The sequence below is a fragment of the Marmota flaviventris genome, chromosome 1 (assembly GCF_047511675.1).
Source record: "Marmota flaviventris isolate mMarFla1 chromosome 1, mMarFla1.hap1, whole genome shotgun sequence".
NCBI classification, from domain to species: Eukaryota; Metazoa; Chordata; class Mammalia; order Rodentia; family Sciuridae; genus Marmota; species Marmota flaviventris.
The window spans coordinates 5,746,457-5,760,756 of record NC_092498.1 but is presented as its reverse complement, the minus strand read 5'-3'; the positions used below and the strand labels follow the sequence as shown (position 1 = coordinate 5,760,756).

The 14,300-nt window shown below is 56.4% G+C and overlaps 1 protein-coding gene across 2 annotated transcripts in view; it reads right to left on the bottom strand.

Annotated features, from left to right (window-relative positions):
- The window catches only part of Prkag2 (protein kinase AMP-activated non-catalytic subunit gamma 2), a 271,108-nt gene that overhangs the window by 183,307 nt on the left and 73,501 nt on the right, over positions 1-14,300 (bottom strand). For both annotated transcript variants that reach the window (XM_071610760.1, XM_071610761.1), the window contains exon 3: positions 10,323-10,602. In XM_071610760.1, the coding sequence (XP_071466861.1) occupies positions 10,323-10,602 (280 nt within the window). The remainder of the gene's footprint in view (positions 1-10,322; positions 10,603-14,300) is intronic.

Genomic DNA, 14,300 nt, shown 5'->3' with positions numbered 1-14,300 from the left:
AATTTTTTTGTACTTGGCACTATGCTAGGTGGGTGAGGAGAGTGACCACTAGCATCCGGACCCTTGTGGCTTGGGCAGGGGAGACTCAGGGCAGATCGGCCCCCTAAACACAAACAGAAGCAAGCCGGGAGCTGTGTGGTGGGAACGACCAGGCTGAGCATGACACCAGGTGCTCTCACAGCTGATTTTCCACTGCACAGGTAAAATTTTCTCACTTCCCTACCCTCAGTTTTAAAAACGAATTTGCAATTAGTAAGAAAGAAGCTTCATTACTGTCCTTCACATTTCTACTACACCTTCCTCTAACTTTTGAAGATAGATTAACATTAGTACCCAAAGAGATCTTTTTGCAAAAAGAAGCTCTATCCTCAAAGAGAACAGATGGCCCATCTCCAAGAACACATCATGGCTCTGGGGGCAGTTCTCAAAGAGCAAGGAATTGCTGACCCTTCCTGTTGAAGGAAGAGTAAATTGCCCAGACCATGTGCCCAGAGAGCCTCGTTTCCTAACCACAGGTTTCCCTGGTTTCTGGTGCAAACTGGTTCTTGATGGGCACAGGGCTCTCCCCCAGGGAGTGGCAGGGGGTCACGCTCCATTCTTCATTGTGTTCACCCGTGAGCACCCTGTGTAACCAGGCTCAGCACACGGGTGCTGGGACAAACTGTCTAGCCACCTGGTCATACTCCACGACTCCTCTCCTGGAGAAGTGACTAGGAGCAGACGTGCAGGAGCTGGCGGTCACCCAGAGGCTGAGCCCCTCGGCTGCATATCATGGCCTGGTTGGCCATGAGAAGATCACTCTTGGGATGAAGTCAGAGCACAGGTCTTTGATTCCATCAGAGATACCAATGTTTGAACAGGATGCTCACTTTGTCCTCCCAGCGGGTTTGGGGAGGGGTTGGGAAGGGACCTGGAGAGGAAACCTTGAGCCCACCAAAGAGGAGAGGGGGATCCCAGAGATGTCCAGGGAGGTGAGAGCTGGGCTTTCCAAGTTAAAATGACTCACACGGGAGGTGGCACAGGTGGAGGGAATTGGTTAATTCCATAACTCTCTGGCAAGTGGAGCAGCCCATCAACTCTGAGTCCACGCATCTTGCTGAGTTTTAAAAGCATATGCAAGAAAATTACACGCAGGTCTCTGTACTCATTTCCCAGCCTGCGGTTGCCTATGAACTACTTGACCAGGCACTTGAGAGGGACACAGAGAAGACACCAGGATAAGGGGAGTTCACGTGAGGGTGGGGGAAGTGACGTGAGAGCCAGGCAGGGCACATGACCCCGAACAGGAGGATCTGGTGCTGAGATGTGCGAAACCACCTTTGTGGGCTGACCTGAGCACCTCCAGTCACTCTGGCTGTGGCACAAAGGGTGGACCTCAGGACTCCTACCGCCTAAGCTGGATTTACTTCCAGGTGGAGCTGGGAATCCTGGGAAAAGGCCTACAGACTGAGCTCCCGGGACACCTTCCTGCCAGCATTACTAGCTACTAATGGGCGGGGGAAGAGGAGTGCAGGATGGATGGACGCAGGGCTTGCTCTGGCCTGTGCAGGCACAGACTCAGAGGGCCTCGGAGCGAGAATGCGTGGTGGTTGAAAGGGCATGTCAACAGGTGACTGGACATCCACAGGCAGGGCTCCCAGTGGGGGCAGCAGCCACAGCCTGGGTCAGCTGGTGATTCTCCCCATCGAGACAGCACGGGATCCAGTGTCACCATCCAGGCTGCTAGGTGGGATAGTCAGCCATGGGAAAGACACCAAAGGGCAGTGATGGGCAGGAAGACATAGGACTTCAGACATACACATTAAAAAATGATCCATGAGAGAGGTGTGGTGGCGCGCAGCTAGAATCTCAGCGATTGGTGGGGCTGAGGCAGGAGGATCACAAGTTTAAGGGCAACCTCAGCATTTTAGTGGGATCCTCAGCAAAATAAAAAATAAAAAGGAATGGGGATGAAGTTTGGTGGTAAAGCACCCCTGGGTTCAATCCCCAGTACCAGAGAGAGAGAGAGAGAGAGAGAGAGAGAGAGAGAGAGAGAGAGATTTTGAGAGCCACAGCCAGTCAGAATGATGCCTGGCATTTGCCAGAGGGAATGTTTGAAAGGGGACACCAGTGAACCATTAAGATGATGATTTGAGTTAAGCTATATATAATTGCTGTGACGCTGGATTGATTGTATTGTATATTTGACCTTTACTGTCGGGCACTGGGGCGGCTCTTGCTGCCTCGGTCGCCGGCTACTTTGGAGTTCTGGAGCTACTTTGGAGTTCTTGCGGGGATTCCCGGAGAGTTCCCATTGGTTGGGGAAGTGCCGGAGGAGGGATTTCTGGAGGAAGACCGTCCAGGGCACCCGGCGCCTGCCCTTGACTCTTACCTCTCTTATTCTCACTTTCTCAAATAAATACCCGCCTGTGACCACACGCGACTTGGAACCACATGTGACTCCTAAGAAATCCTCCCTGCAAGATCACAAGATCCCTGCAGCCACTCTGGGTCTGCGGGTCCCTCCTCTACACCAAGGCCAGATGATGAACGGAAGCCACTAGGATTTGGAGCAGCTGGCTGGCTGGAGGGCGCCCAGAACCTGGCGTCCGTGGCAAGTTCTTTCCTGCCCAGACCACAAGGGAAACCTCGGGGACAGAGCCCTTCCCTGCCATTGGTTGCAGAGGGGCCACCCAGGGGCAGGGACACTCTTACCCCACCTGACGGTCACGAAGCCAGAACATGGTCAGAACCAAGCCTTCCACCCCATGCTCGGCCTGGGCGCCAGGAACCCACACCACATGGCACTGTCCATGTAGACGAGGCCTCTGCTGCTGCAGCATTATGCCCCTCCTCTACTCCTGCAGGGCAGCTCCAGACAGGCTCCTCGGGGGTGGCACAGCCCATACCCTGAGGCCCTGGACTCCAGCCCTGCCCTTCTTACCAATCCTGGGCTGTCAAGTGATGATTTTTACCCAGTGCTAATCTAGTGCCATCCTGAAGACCAAGCTTGGATCTGGAGTACATTCTGACCTTCCCGTCACCCCCAGACCCTGCAAAGCTCTGCAGAGGGGCCGTTGTCCCCACTGCGGTGAGCAGTCACCATGTGTATATATAGGCTGGGCTGGTGGTGTCTGGGGAGTAATTTCCCACTGTGCTTTGCAGCATTTAAGAGAAACAAGAAGAAATGGCCCCGGAAGAAGGTGTGAGAACAGACTTTACTCATGCAAAGGAGAGCAGACAGGCCACGGGAAGGTCAGCGAGCTCTGGAGCCTTTGGATGGTGTCCCTCAAACCCACATCCCCTTCTGCAACATTATTTGGAAATAGGGCCATCGAAGGCTTAATGTCTTCAAGCGAAGCCATCTTAGAGTCAGCTGGGCCCTCACTCTCAAGTGACTGCTGTGCTTTTAAGAAGAGAGAAGCAGTTTGTGCACAGCGGAGAAGGCCACCTGGTGACAGACGCCCTGCTCGTCCACCAGAGCCAGGCGAAGGCCTGGCAGCTCCTCCCCTACTGCCTTAAGGGCGTGCTCCAGAGTACCAGCGTCAGGTTCAAGGCTGTGGTGCTTGTACACAAGGGAACCTTGTGTGTGGACCAAGAAGACTGTTGGTGCGTCTGGCAAGGATGTCCAGCCTTGGAACCTGCCACGACAGCCAGGCGCTGGGCAAGCCCCACACCTGCTGGCTCCAGAGCACGCACAAGCTCTGCAGGTGACCGTGGAGGCCAAGTTCATCCCCTCTGTTGGCCACGGATCAGGAGTGAGGCTCTGAGTTCCAGCGGGGTGTCTTGTAGCTCAACCCGTGAACGGCGTGTGTGTAGGAGACACATCGGCCAGTCTCCAGGAGGCCCTGGCTCAGGTTTCAAGACCTCTACCTGGAACTGAGGAGGGTGTCTGCCAGCCTGGAAGGGGTTTTCTCCTGGGCCGGCCACTGAAGACCCCTCCCTCAGCAGGAAGCACTGCAAAGCTGGGAGCCACAGGGGCTCTGGCAATGGGGGAGGTCTTGTGTGGGCCACTGTGACCACAGGCTCCACAACTGAAGATTCAAGCAGTGTCCTAGGCCCCAACCCCAGCGTTCCCTTCTGTGCAAATTAAGCCCAGGCACAAGCCCATCACCTGTCCAGAACGTACAGTTTGCTTTACAAAGATGACCGGCTGTCCTTTGTTCCTCATCTCAGACTCTTAAGATCTGTCTGATTTCTATGAGGCTACGCCCAGTCAGTAAGAAGAGAAAGCAACTCACACCGTGCGCGACCTTCACTTCATTCTGCAGAGGTTATTACATTTTTCTTTAAGCTAAAATCACTACTTCTTTATGTTTGGGGTATTCTCAAAGGAAACTTCACATCCCTAGTGCCAACAAAGGGTTTCTTGTCTTTCCAAAGTCTGCTGTTTTCCACCCCCAGCACCCCAAACTCGGCACCGCGCAGTGGGGGTGAAGCCAGGGCTTCCCCGAGGGGAGGAGCTCGGGTGCCCTCTGCCTGCATCTGCTCCAGAGCCAGAGGCCACCTTCTTCTGCTCACGTCCATGTTGTCTGCGTCTGAACAAGGGCAGCAAGGTCCCTCATAGAGGTGCACACACTCGGGGACTTTGCTAGAAGTCCCTGTTTCCTACCAGGTCCTGATGTGCTTGGTTAATATCTTTGTATACAGGAGTGTTATTGTCCTGCACCAATTCATCACCTCCTCCTGGTTTACCACCTTTATATTTTCCTGTAACTATAGTGCATATTATAAACTCCTGGTTTTGCACATTTGTGTTTTAGGGTTCTGTTTTGTTCAGAGGGGGAGGCGGCACAAAAGCAGTTTTCTTGATACAGTCAATTTTTTATTTCTTCTGAGTTTGGTCAGGTTTATATGACCTACACAAATCTCATCTGTGTTCCATTGTCTTGTATTCAGAACCACTGGCTCAGATTTTTTAAAGCACTGAAAGGCTGGTTAAGTCGCTGGTGGTTACTCTGGAAAGATTCCTCGAGTGCTTCTAGTGACACGTTCTGGGCACTAAGACAATAGTCCTGGAGGAAACCCAGCCCCTCCCCTTGGAGAGCTTACCCTTTGACAGACACGGAGACCAGAAAGACAGATGCTCTCAACTTACCATGGGACACGTCGCAGTAAGTCCTTTGCAAATTGAAAACATCACAAGCTGAAAACACATTTAGCAATCTATCAGACACACACCCTCGCACAGCAGCTCTGCTCATTTCCCTCCTGACGGAGCGGCTGTCTGCTGCCGCTGTCCAGCATGAGAGGACTGGACACCTATCACCAGCCCAGGGAAGATCAACATGCAAAATTCTAAGTATGATTTCTACTGAAGTGTATGGCTTTCACACCAACATAAATGAACAAGCTGAAATATCGTAAGTGTCTTCAAGCAGAGTCTCAGCCTCAGGGTTAAAATTGATCTGGGAGTTAGACCATCTGAGTTCACATCCTGTCTCTACCATTTTGAGCTGTGTGGCCTCCGGTCAACAACTTAACCCCTCTGTGCCTCAGTTTCTACTGTGGTAAACATTTTGACAATACACTTCAAGGGGTTGCTCTGAAGATTGGAAGAATTATAACAAACAGCCCACTTGGGACATGCAGAGCTCTCATTCATAATTATTATCAGCAGCAAAGTCTAAAAACAGAAAATTCTGTAGATCCTACCTTGCTAATTGTGCAAGTTAGTTTTGCTTTTTAAAAAACTGATCTTATTATTTGCACTTCATGGATGTACCCACATGTTCTTTCCTTTCCTCATCTCCACGGTAAGATCACCCTGAACCAAGCTGTGAAACCTTTGAAGAAAAAGATCCACTGTTCTGGAAACTTCTACCTCATACAGCCACTTAGAAATTCTTAAGGTAGCAGAGCAAGGCCAGTCACACAGGCGTCTCACTCTGCGGCCACATGGTCTCTGGCGCAGCTGCTCTGTTCTGTATACAAGAACAGTGGGCAGTGGCCATGGAGGAGACAGACCCTGGGTGTGGTTATGTTGGACAAAGCTGGGGACGAGAATGTGCCTCCCCAGGACCCCAGGGCCACTGAGCTGGAGACGAGGAAGCCGCAGACCAAGGGCTCTCGGCCCTCCCCCATCTGCCTCCAGGCAGGACATGGATTTACCAAGGCACAAGGGGCCTGCCCTTCTCTGCCAGGGAGAGCGAAGGTTAATGGGGACAGGGCTTCAGCCCCTGGGGGCCAGGGGAGGGGACCAGAGGAAGCTCGACACAGACCCACGGCCACCTGCAGCCGCCACCTCTGGAGGCCCAGGGGTTCCTTTTGGGATTCTCTAAATACCCCCAGTCCTCCCTGCAAGTTGCTCGCCTTGTTTAAGCAGGAGGAGGTGAAACTGAAAGGATGGGGACCAGAAATAGGTTCAGAAGTCAGGCATGATGCAGCCCCAAGAGCCTTTCCTACAAATTTGGGTCAAAGCCTCCTTGCAGGAGCACAGATGGGAAAACGGGGCCGTTTGGTGTTGAGTGTCCACTCCAGACAAAAACAGACCAGTTGGTCAGCACAGCTATGCTTGGTGTCAGAACCAGACAGGAAACCCTCCCAGGAGGATGGATACGGACAACATCTTCATGACATCCCTGCAACGGACACGGTGGGTGTCGTGGGGCTGGCACAGGTAAGGACCCTCCATCCCTACGATGGCAACCCTCTCAGGCTGCTTTGTGAAATCCATTCTGGGCCGCGGGAAGCGAGGCATATCTGGGTGCTGTGATCCAAGAATAGATTTTCAAGCCTTGGGAAGCCCCCCAAGCCCTCCTCACACCATAGACACCTGGAAACCAGACGGAAGGAGAGCAGGACAGCCCTCCCAGGCGAGGAAGCCCGAGGTGCTGGTCCCACACGCTGCACCTGGACGCAGCCCTGACCTCTGAGCCTCGTCAGCACTAGGGCTGGGGCGGGGATGCCTTGTTTTGGGGGAAAGGCCAGGAGATGAGCTGGGCTTGCCCTGGTCTGACCACCTATCCCAGGGGGCTTCTCGGCCTGAGTGCTTCTTGCCCTTCTGAGCAGCTCAGAGCATTCCACAGCCTTCCTGGGCCCAGCCTGTGGCCATCCAGGTAGATGGCAAAGAACCTTGACAGGCCCTGCCCAGGCGGGGACATGGAAGGGCCTTTAAGAATTCTGAACTGAAAGAGGCAGCAGGAACTCCTGTCCCCCAGGAAGCCGAAGTCCTGCCCATCTCCCATGCCCAACATGCCATCCTATGTCGACTCTGACTCCCCATGGGTCCCACAGAGAGGCTGTGTGGTGCACGGGGCCCAGCTCCTAGCCCAGGCTGGTGCTGCTGGCAGCTGCCCACCTGACAGTGCTTGGCCTCGGGGGAGAGGCCCGGGTTGCTGGCCTGGTCTGTGCGGGGGGCCTCGGCTGGGAAGCGGCAGAGCTAGGTTCTGGAAGGAAGGCGACAGGGCACATGGACTCCCAGAGCCCGCCCAGGGGGCATGAGCTGGGGTGCACTGTGGACCCCACCCACAGCAAGGCCTCCAGAGCATGGCTGAGAAGCACCAGAGGCCACCAACTGCTTCGAGCCCAACCTCGTCCCCAGCCCCCTTGGGTGCTGGACATGCCTGGGGTCGTCCTGTCCTCAGTCTGCAACTGGGGCTTCCCTAGTGTGGGGGAGCACCAGGTGGCCCACCCTGCTACTCCACATGCCTGCTTGCCTGTGGCTGCCAGCGAGGGGCTCCAGGGAGGTCTTCCTAGGAGCACAGGTCCCCATGGAAGAAGGGGCCATTGCCAGTGTGCAGCATGGACCCAGAGCTCAGTCCTTGGCCTCAGCACCCCACGCAGGCACGTGGCGAGTCTGCCCAGCTCTGAGCCTGGCTCCCTCTCCCCGGTGTTCTGCTGCGGCGGCTCCACAGGGTCCCTCAGATCTGCTGGGAACTGCTTGACCTGGGCACAGTGTCTTTTGCTTAAACCTCAGGTGGGGACATGTGGCTACTTGGCCAAGATTGGTCCAATGAAGTAGCTGCTGCACCCTCGGCCTGATCATGTCTGGCTTCCAAATTCACAGTACATCCAAGTCAGGTATTTATTAAATTGCTGGCCTTCATTGGGAGGAACTGCTGGGGTCCCAGAACCTCTGCGCGCTGCGCCTGGATACAGATAACCTCTGCCCCCACTGTGGTCAGATGGTAATTCACTGGGCTAACTAACCCTGCCCAGCTCTGCCATCTGCTTCCCCAGGGGCCCCAAGCCCAGTGCCTTATAGGAAGCTCGCACTGCTAGAGAGGGTGCAGGCTCAGACCTGGCCTAGTCCGTCCTGCTCCCTGGTGCCCACTTGCAGGCTCTCCCAGACCCCGCTCCCTTCTGTCTTAGATACGGCTCTCATCCTAGTGGGCTGCCCATCCGTAGCACACGCCCTCCACACCCCTTGCTGGTGATTTGCACTGTAGGTCTTGGCCTTTCCCAGATAATCTATGGACTGGGTTGGACAGCAGAACTCATGTCCTTCCTGAACCTTAATGCGAGGGTTGCGCAGATGTGCCTAACTAGATGAGGTTCACACTGGGGCAGGGTGGCCCTGAATCCAGAACAATCTTATAAGGAGAGGAGAGAGATAGACAGAGCACCGCGTGGTGGTAGAAGCAGAGATCTGGGTGGCGCGTCTCCAAGCCAAGGAGTGCTAGGGATCACCAGCAGCACCCAAGCTGGCAGAGGGGCATGGCGCACACCCTGCCCTAGTCCCTTCAGAGGGAGGGTGGCCCTGCCCACACCTCCATCTCAGACCCATGGCTCTGGAACACTAGAGAATACATTTCAATTGCTCTAACCCCACCCCCACTTGTGATGCTTTGTTGCAGCAGAACAGGTAACAGAAGACAACCTGCTTCTGTTGTATCTAAAACAGCGTGGAGGCCACCTGACAAGGACCTGGTCTGCTGTCCCCTCCACATAGAGCTGGCACATGGTGAAATGCCATCTGCAGGCTCCATCCATGATCCAACCAACCAGGGACCCCAAATAATTTTTACTTGTCTGGACTGAGTAGGCACAAACTTACCCCTCGCCATTGTTCCCTAAGTAACACAGCAACTATCTACACAGCATTTATGTTGTAATTAGAGGTTATAAGTAATCTAGAGATGACACGGAGCACACAAGAGGATGTGCACAGGTGTGCAGGCACGACCTTACTTTATAAAGGGGCCTGAGCAGCCTCAGATCGCCGTTTCTGTAGGTGGTCCTGGAACCAGTCCCCCACAGACACCCAGGGACGACTACATGTGAGGATTTCAGAATGCCGTCCAGGAGGCTGGAAACGTTCCCTGGAGCATCATGACACAGTGCTAGAACACTCTCTCCCTACCGCGCTTTGGACTTGGAGCTCCCAACCAATCTCCCGGATTGCATCTGTCTGAAGAGCCCCCTCCTGGTCACGCCTGTACCTCCTCAATCCCAGCACACCTGTTACAGCTGGGTTCATGAAGAGGAGCAGAGCTGCCACTGTGGCTTTAGGGGTCTGAGGAACAGTACCCCTCCTGCCACACACACAAGACAAAGTGAAGAAGAGAGCAGGGGCCCCTTCTTCCCTTGCCTATAACTTGGGAACACCGAGACTCCGCCCTGGCCTTGCTCCCTCCTGAGGTCCCTGCAGTGCACCTGCTACCCCAGAGGAGGAACCCAGACCACTGACGCTCAAGGGCAAGCTCATTCTCACTCAGCACCTTCCCCAGTGCGGATGTTCTAAGTCAGCCTAGGCTCTGGGAGGGGCAGGCGCAGGATGGAGGAGACAAGCTCCATCCTCTTGCAGCTGACCTTGTATCTTCTGCATTATGATCCTACCTAAGGTCAGCCCAGCCCGGGCTGCTAAAATGAGAGCATTTTACCTTCCGCTCACAAATACTCCTGAGTCGAAGGGACGCTCTCCAACACACTTTTCCTTCCAGTTTCTCTAGCAAATCCATGCCTGTCTCCCACCGCACCAAGCTGAGAAAGTCAGGATCCACCAGAAACGGTCCAAAGCCCCCCAGTACCAAACCACACAGGTGAGAGCCATATCAGTGGGCTTCTGGCCCTGGGTGTGGGCCTAGGCTTAGTGCCACCCTGCAGTGTCCAGAGAAGGCTGAAGGCAAACGTGGGACCCTACAAGTCAGACTGTGAGCCTTGGGCGAGTTCCCGCTCACCTGCAGAGCATGCCATGTTGGAAGGTGAGAGTGGGCAGAAAAGGACAGGTGGAAACAGATGTTCTGAAGAAAGATTAGCTGGGGGGCAGACCCGCCTGCGTGCACTCAGCACCGCCACTGACAGACACCGCGGGGCTCTGGTGACACTTGGCTGAGAGGCCGTTGTCGGGAACCTTGCCGGCAGCCCCGCCCCCACCTGAAACCAAAGCATCAGTGTCTTACTTTTTCTGGAGCGGGAGAAAAACCTGATGCCCCCGGGCGAGGTAGACGGGTTGGAGCTGGGTGAAGACTCTTTGGACGAGGAGCGGAAGATGCCGCTGAAGCTCATGCGCCGTGGAGAGCGGGGCGGGGACTCCTGGTAGGAGAACGGGAACACGGTCTTGGGAGAGCCAGGGCTGGTCTTGGGTCTCACGGGAGCCGACACAGGGCTGGAGGGCCGGGGCTGGGGTCCTCTGGAGAAAAGCCCTCTGGAGGGGCTGCCCGAGCTGAAGGGGCTGTCCACCTGCAGAAGGACAAACGGAGGACGTCACCAGGGCTCCAGGCACCCTGCCCTGTGCCAGGCCTGTCAGTGTCGTCTCTTCTTACTGAGCTGCCCGAGAAAAGGTCCTAAGCCCTTCTCCGGAGGTGGCCACCGACTGTGTGGAGGTCAGCACCTGACTGGGGACGGCCCACCCAGGCTGGGCAGCACCTTATCCTGGCAGTCCCCTGGAGGCTGAGGGCAGTGGAGAGGGCACCCAGGGATGTGGCTCCTCCCGGACCATCTGCAGGTCTGCCACTGGCCTCTGCAGTCGAGGGCCCGTTTGTCCTCCTCAGGGCCAGACTGCCCAGGAATCCTCAGGGGAGGAAGCACCAAGCCCCGTGACACAGGACAGAGCGGGCCTGGGCTGCAGCTGGGGACCCCGGTGCTGGGAGCCGTCGAGCTTCCCGCCTGCAACCTGCCGTAGCATCTGCCTGACTGTGGGCGCTGACAGGTCAGGAAGGAAGCTGGCTAGGCCCCAGCTTCAGAGCCTTGCTTCTCTGTTGCCTTAAAATTGTCACTATGTTTTGAAAAACGATCCGACTCCGGGACCACCGAGTCTAAGCGAGACCCACAGCTCGCAGCCTCTGAGAACCCTTCAGGGATCCTGCTGGTGGGACAGGAGCTCGCGCCCTGCAGTCCCCGTGCCTGGGTCAGACCCCAGCCCCGCCCCTTCCTGTGCCCTGCTCCTTAGCCCGGCTACCTCGGTTCCCTCCTCTGTGGAACAAGGTCAGTCCGTGGGACCGCAGGCTGCCAGCTGGGCCTCCGGGGGGGACTCGCACAGCACTCGCTGGCAGTTATCATAGGATCATGCTAATCTCCTGCCATCCTGCAGACCACAGCACCCCAGCACTCCCCAGTTCAGCAACGAGAAAGAACAGTAACCGTCCCAGGCTCGTTGGGGCAAGAATGAGACCCTGGGCATGCTGCGCTCTGGACACCAGAGCCGTGCTGTGAGGAGGGTCTGAGCTCAGGCTCAGAGCTGGACCCTGGTCCCAGCTGACCAGGGCCCCGGGAAGTTCTCCCACCACTAGAGGGCGCTCCCAAAATACAGCTTGTGGCCACCAACCCCCCAGAGGGTCCAGCCTCCCGGGATTCTCCATTGAACCCTGAAGAAGGACCACATAACCCAAGCCAGTCTCATCCTAAGTGCAAGTTTTTTTTTTTGACTATTCAATATGAAAATTAGTTGTTTATCTGTCCATAGAGCATCCAGCTTAGCCACTTTCCCACCTACTGAGAATACATTTTAAAAATGAGAGGTTCTTCAAGTGGTGGGTGGGCATATGGGCATGGAGCAGGAAGGGGTGGGGTGGAGGATCCTTGTCCTCAGTGGGGACACACATACAGGGAACTAAGGACGACGCTATCGCAAGATGCTCTGACCACTAAGGATGGGGTGGAGATGTGCGTTTGAGTCCTGGCTCAGTTTTAGCAGGGTAGACACACGGACAAGGGCTCTGAGCTCGCTCAGTCTGTGCCTCCTGTGTACAACAGGGATGCCAGGCCTGCTTTCTCAGGGTGCCAAGACAGTGGGGTGTGGCCCAAGTGAGGCCCCTGGCACAGTGCTTGGCACACCTGGGGTACCTGTGCAGCAACGCTGTGCATTTGGTACTAGTGGGCCTGGTGTGGACTCTCAGGTGGGGAGGGATTTGGAGGCTGGAAGAGTAGGAAGCCTGGGTTAGGAAAGATGCCCTGAGGGTGTCCCCAGCCAGGCAGTGATGCTGTTGGGTTGACCACTCTGAGGCCCTGCTAGGTCCCTCTTGCCATCACTGGGTGCCACTGAGCCCCATGCCAGAAAAGGTGCTGGCTGGGAGTGGGGGGGGTCACAAAACTGGCAAGGGGAGGGTCTGACCTAGGGGCCTGCAGCCTTACCCTCACACCACACGCCTCGCCAAGCAAATGCTGTAGAAGCCGCTGGGACACAGGCGTGGGATGGAAGCGAAGTCCAGGTCGCGTGGCGGGGCCAAGGGAGAGTCCAGCCTGGGACCCCTGAAAGCCAGCTCACTGACTTCATCCTGCTCACCTCTGTCCTGCAATGTCCAGGGACTCTGCCAGGAAGGTGGGGGCACTGAGCAAATGCCAGCACCCAGCCCTGGGGGGGTGGGGACAAAGATGGACCGGGAAGTGGGGGCTCCCAAGAAGAAAATGGAGGGGGATGGACAAGACCCATAAACACGAAGCAGATGAAGGCTGTCCAGGGGAGCAGCCCACCTACATAGAGACCTGGTCAGAGGAGACCCTGGGGTTGGGTGGCTTTGGACAGGTGCTGGGCAAGACTGAGGTGGAGCCAGGAGGACCAGGGGATGGAGCGGGGGCTCTGAGACAGAGGGTCATGTACACAGTCCCCCTGGCGCACTAAAGTCAGCTTGAACCTCATGTGATGGGCAAGAGGGACCCTGAGGTCCCACTGAGTGGGACTCCATCCTGGATTCAGAATTCCAGGCCACAGAGCCAGGAACTCAGTCCTCAAAAGGGAAACCCAGAAAGCAGACCTTCCACACTGGTCTGCAAATGGCCAATCGCCGTGGAGGCCAGGTCCTCCCCAGCCTCTCCTGCAGGGACCAGCAAGCAGAGCCGCACCCTCACCAGTGTGAGAACCGGAGGTTTGGGGGATGGAGGCCTTCTGCCTCTGGCAGGGGTGGTCAGGTGCAGCAGACATGCCTGCAGAAGCCACCAGGATGGCCTTGGCCCTTGCCACTGGTGTAGCCGCAACACAGCGGTACCTGATAAGTGTGGGGTGAGACTCCCATGTGTGTCTGGCTCTGCAGGTGCTAACGGAGAGGGGAAGCTCAGGCCTCTGCCTGGCAGAGCAGAGCTTCACAGCCTGCGCCATTGGTCATGCAGTCGCAGGGAGGAAGCTGGGGTGCAGGCCAGTCCCCCTGAGGCTCTTAGTGCTGCCTCCCTTCCACTCCGGGGAAGAGGAAGTGGTAGGTGCGAGCCTGAGGGAGTGGACCAAGGAGGGGCCCAGCAAGGGCCAGCTTCAGGACCATCCAGGGGGGACTGATCAGACGGGATGGAGGGAATGGCAGGGGAACGGTGCAGGGAGGGGAAGTAGGTCTCAAGTTGGGGGAGTCGGAGCCCGCCATGCTGAGGCACACGGAGGCCAGGCCCTCACGGTGGGGCAGCTGCGCCCTGAGTCCTAGGTCCTATGTGGGCCCAGAGTCAGGCTGGCCTTCTCAGGGGGAGGAGCAGAGAGGGGACCCCACAGCCAGCAGTGGGTAAAAGTGCCCAGTGAGCAGCTCCCTGCGAGTCGGGTACAGGCTGTGTGCACACACCCCTTCCTGGGTCTGCCGAGCGCAGGGTGCACTGACCACACCTGCACCCCACCCTGGGCCAGGCACAATCTGTGTCTGACCTCATGACCATTCCGTCCTCACAGCACAAGGTGAGCATGGCCACCACCCCAGCTGGCCCTGGGAGGTTAGGTTGCTAGAGTGGTGAACAGAGGAGCCAGCCATGGTCCCCGGATCAAGGCACAGACAGCGGAGGACCCGTGGTCATCTGTGTGTGTGTGTGGGGATGTCCTGGAGCCAAGCCAGGCTGGTTGACCAATGATGGCCGTGGCAATGACTGGGGCCCGGAGGTGCAGCTGCAGCCTCAGGCAGCAAAGCCGGGGTACCCATCCATGTGGGGGCTGCCAAACGGATACTTGGCCTTTCCAGTCACCACTGCCAGAGGGA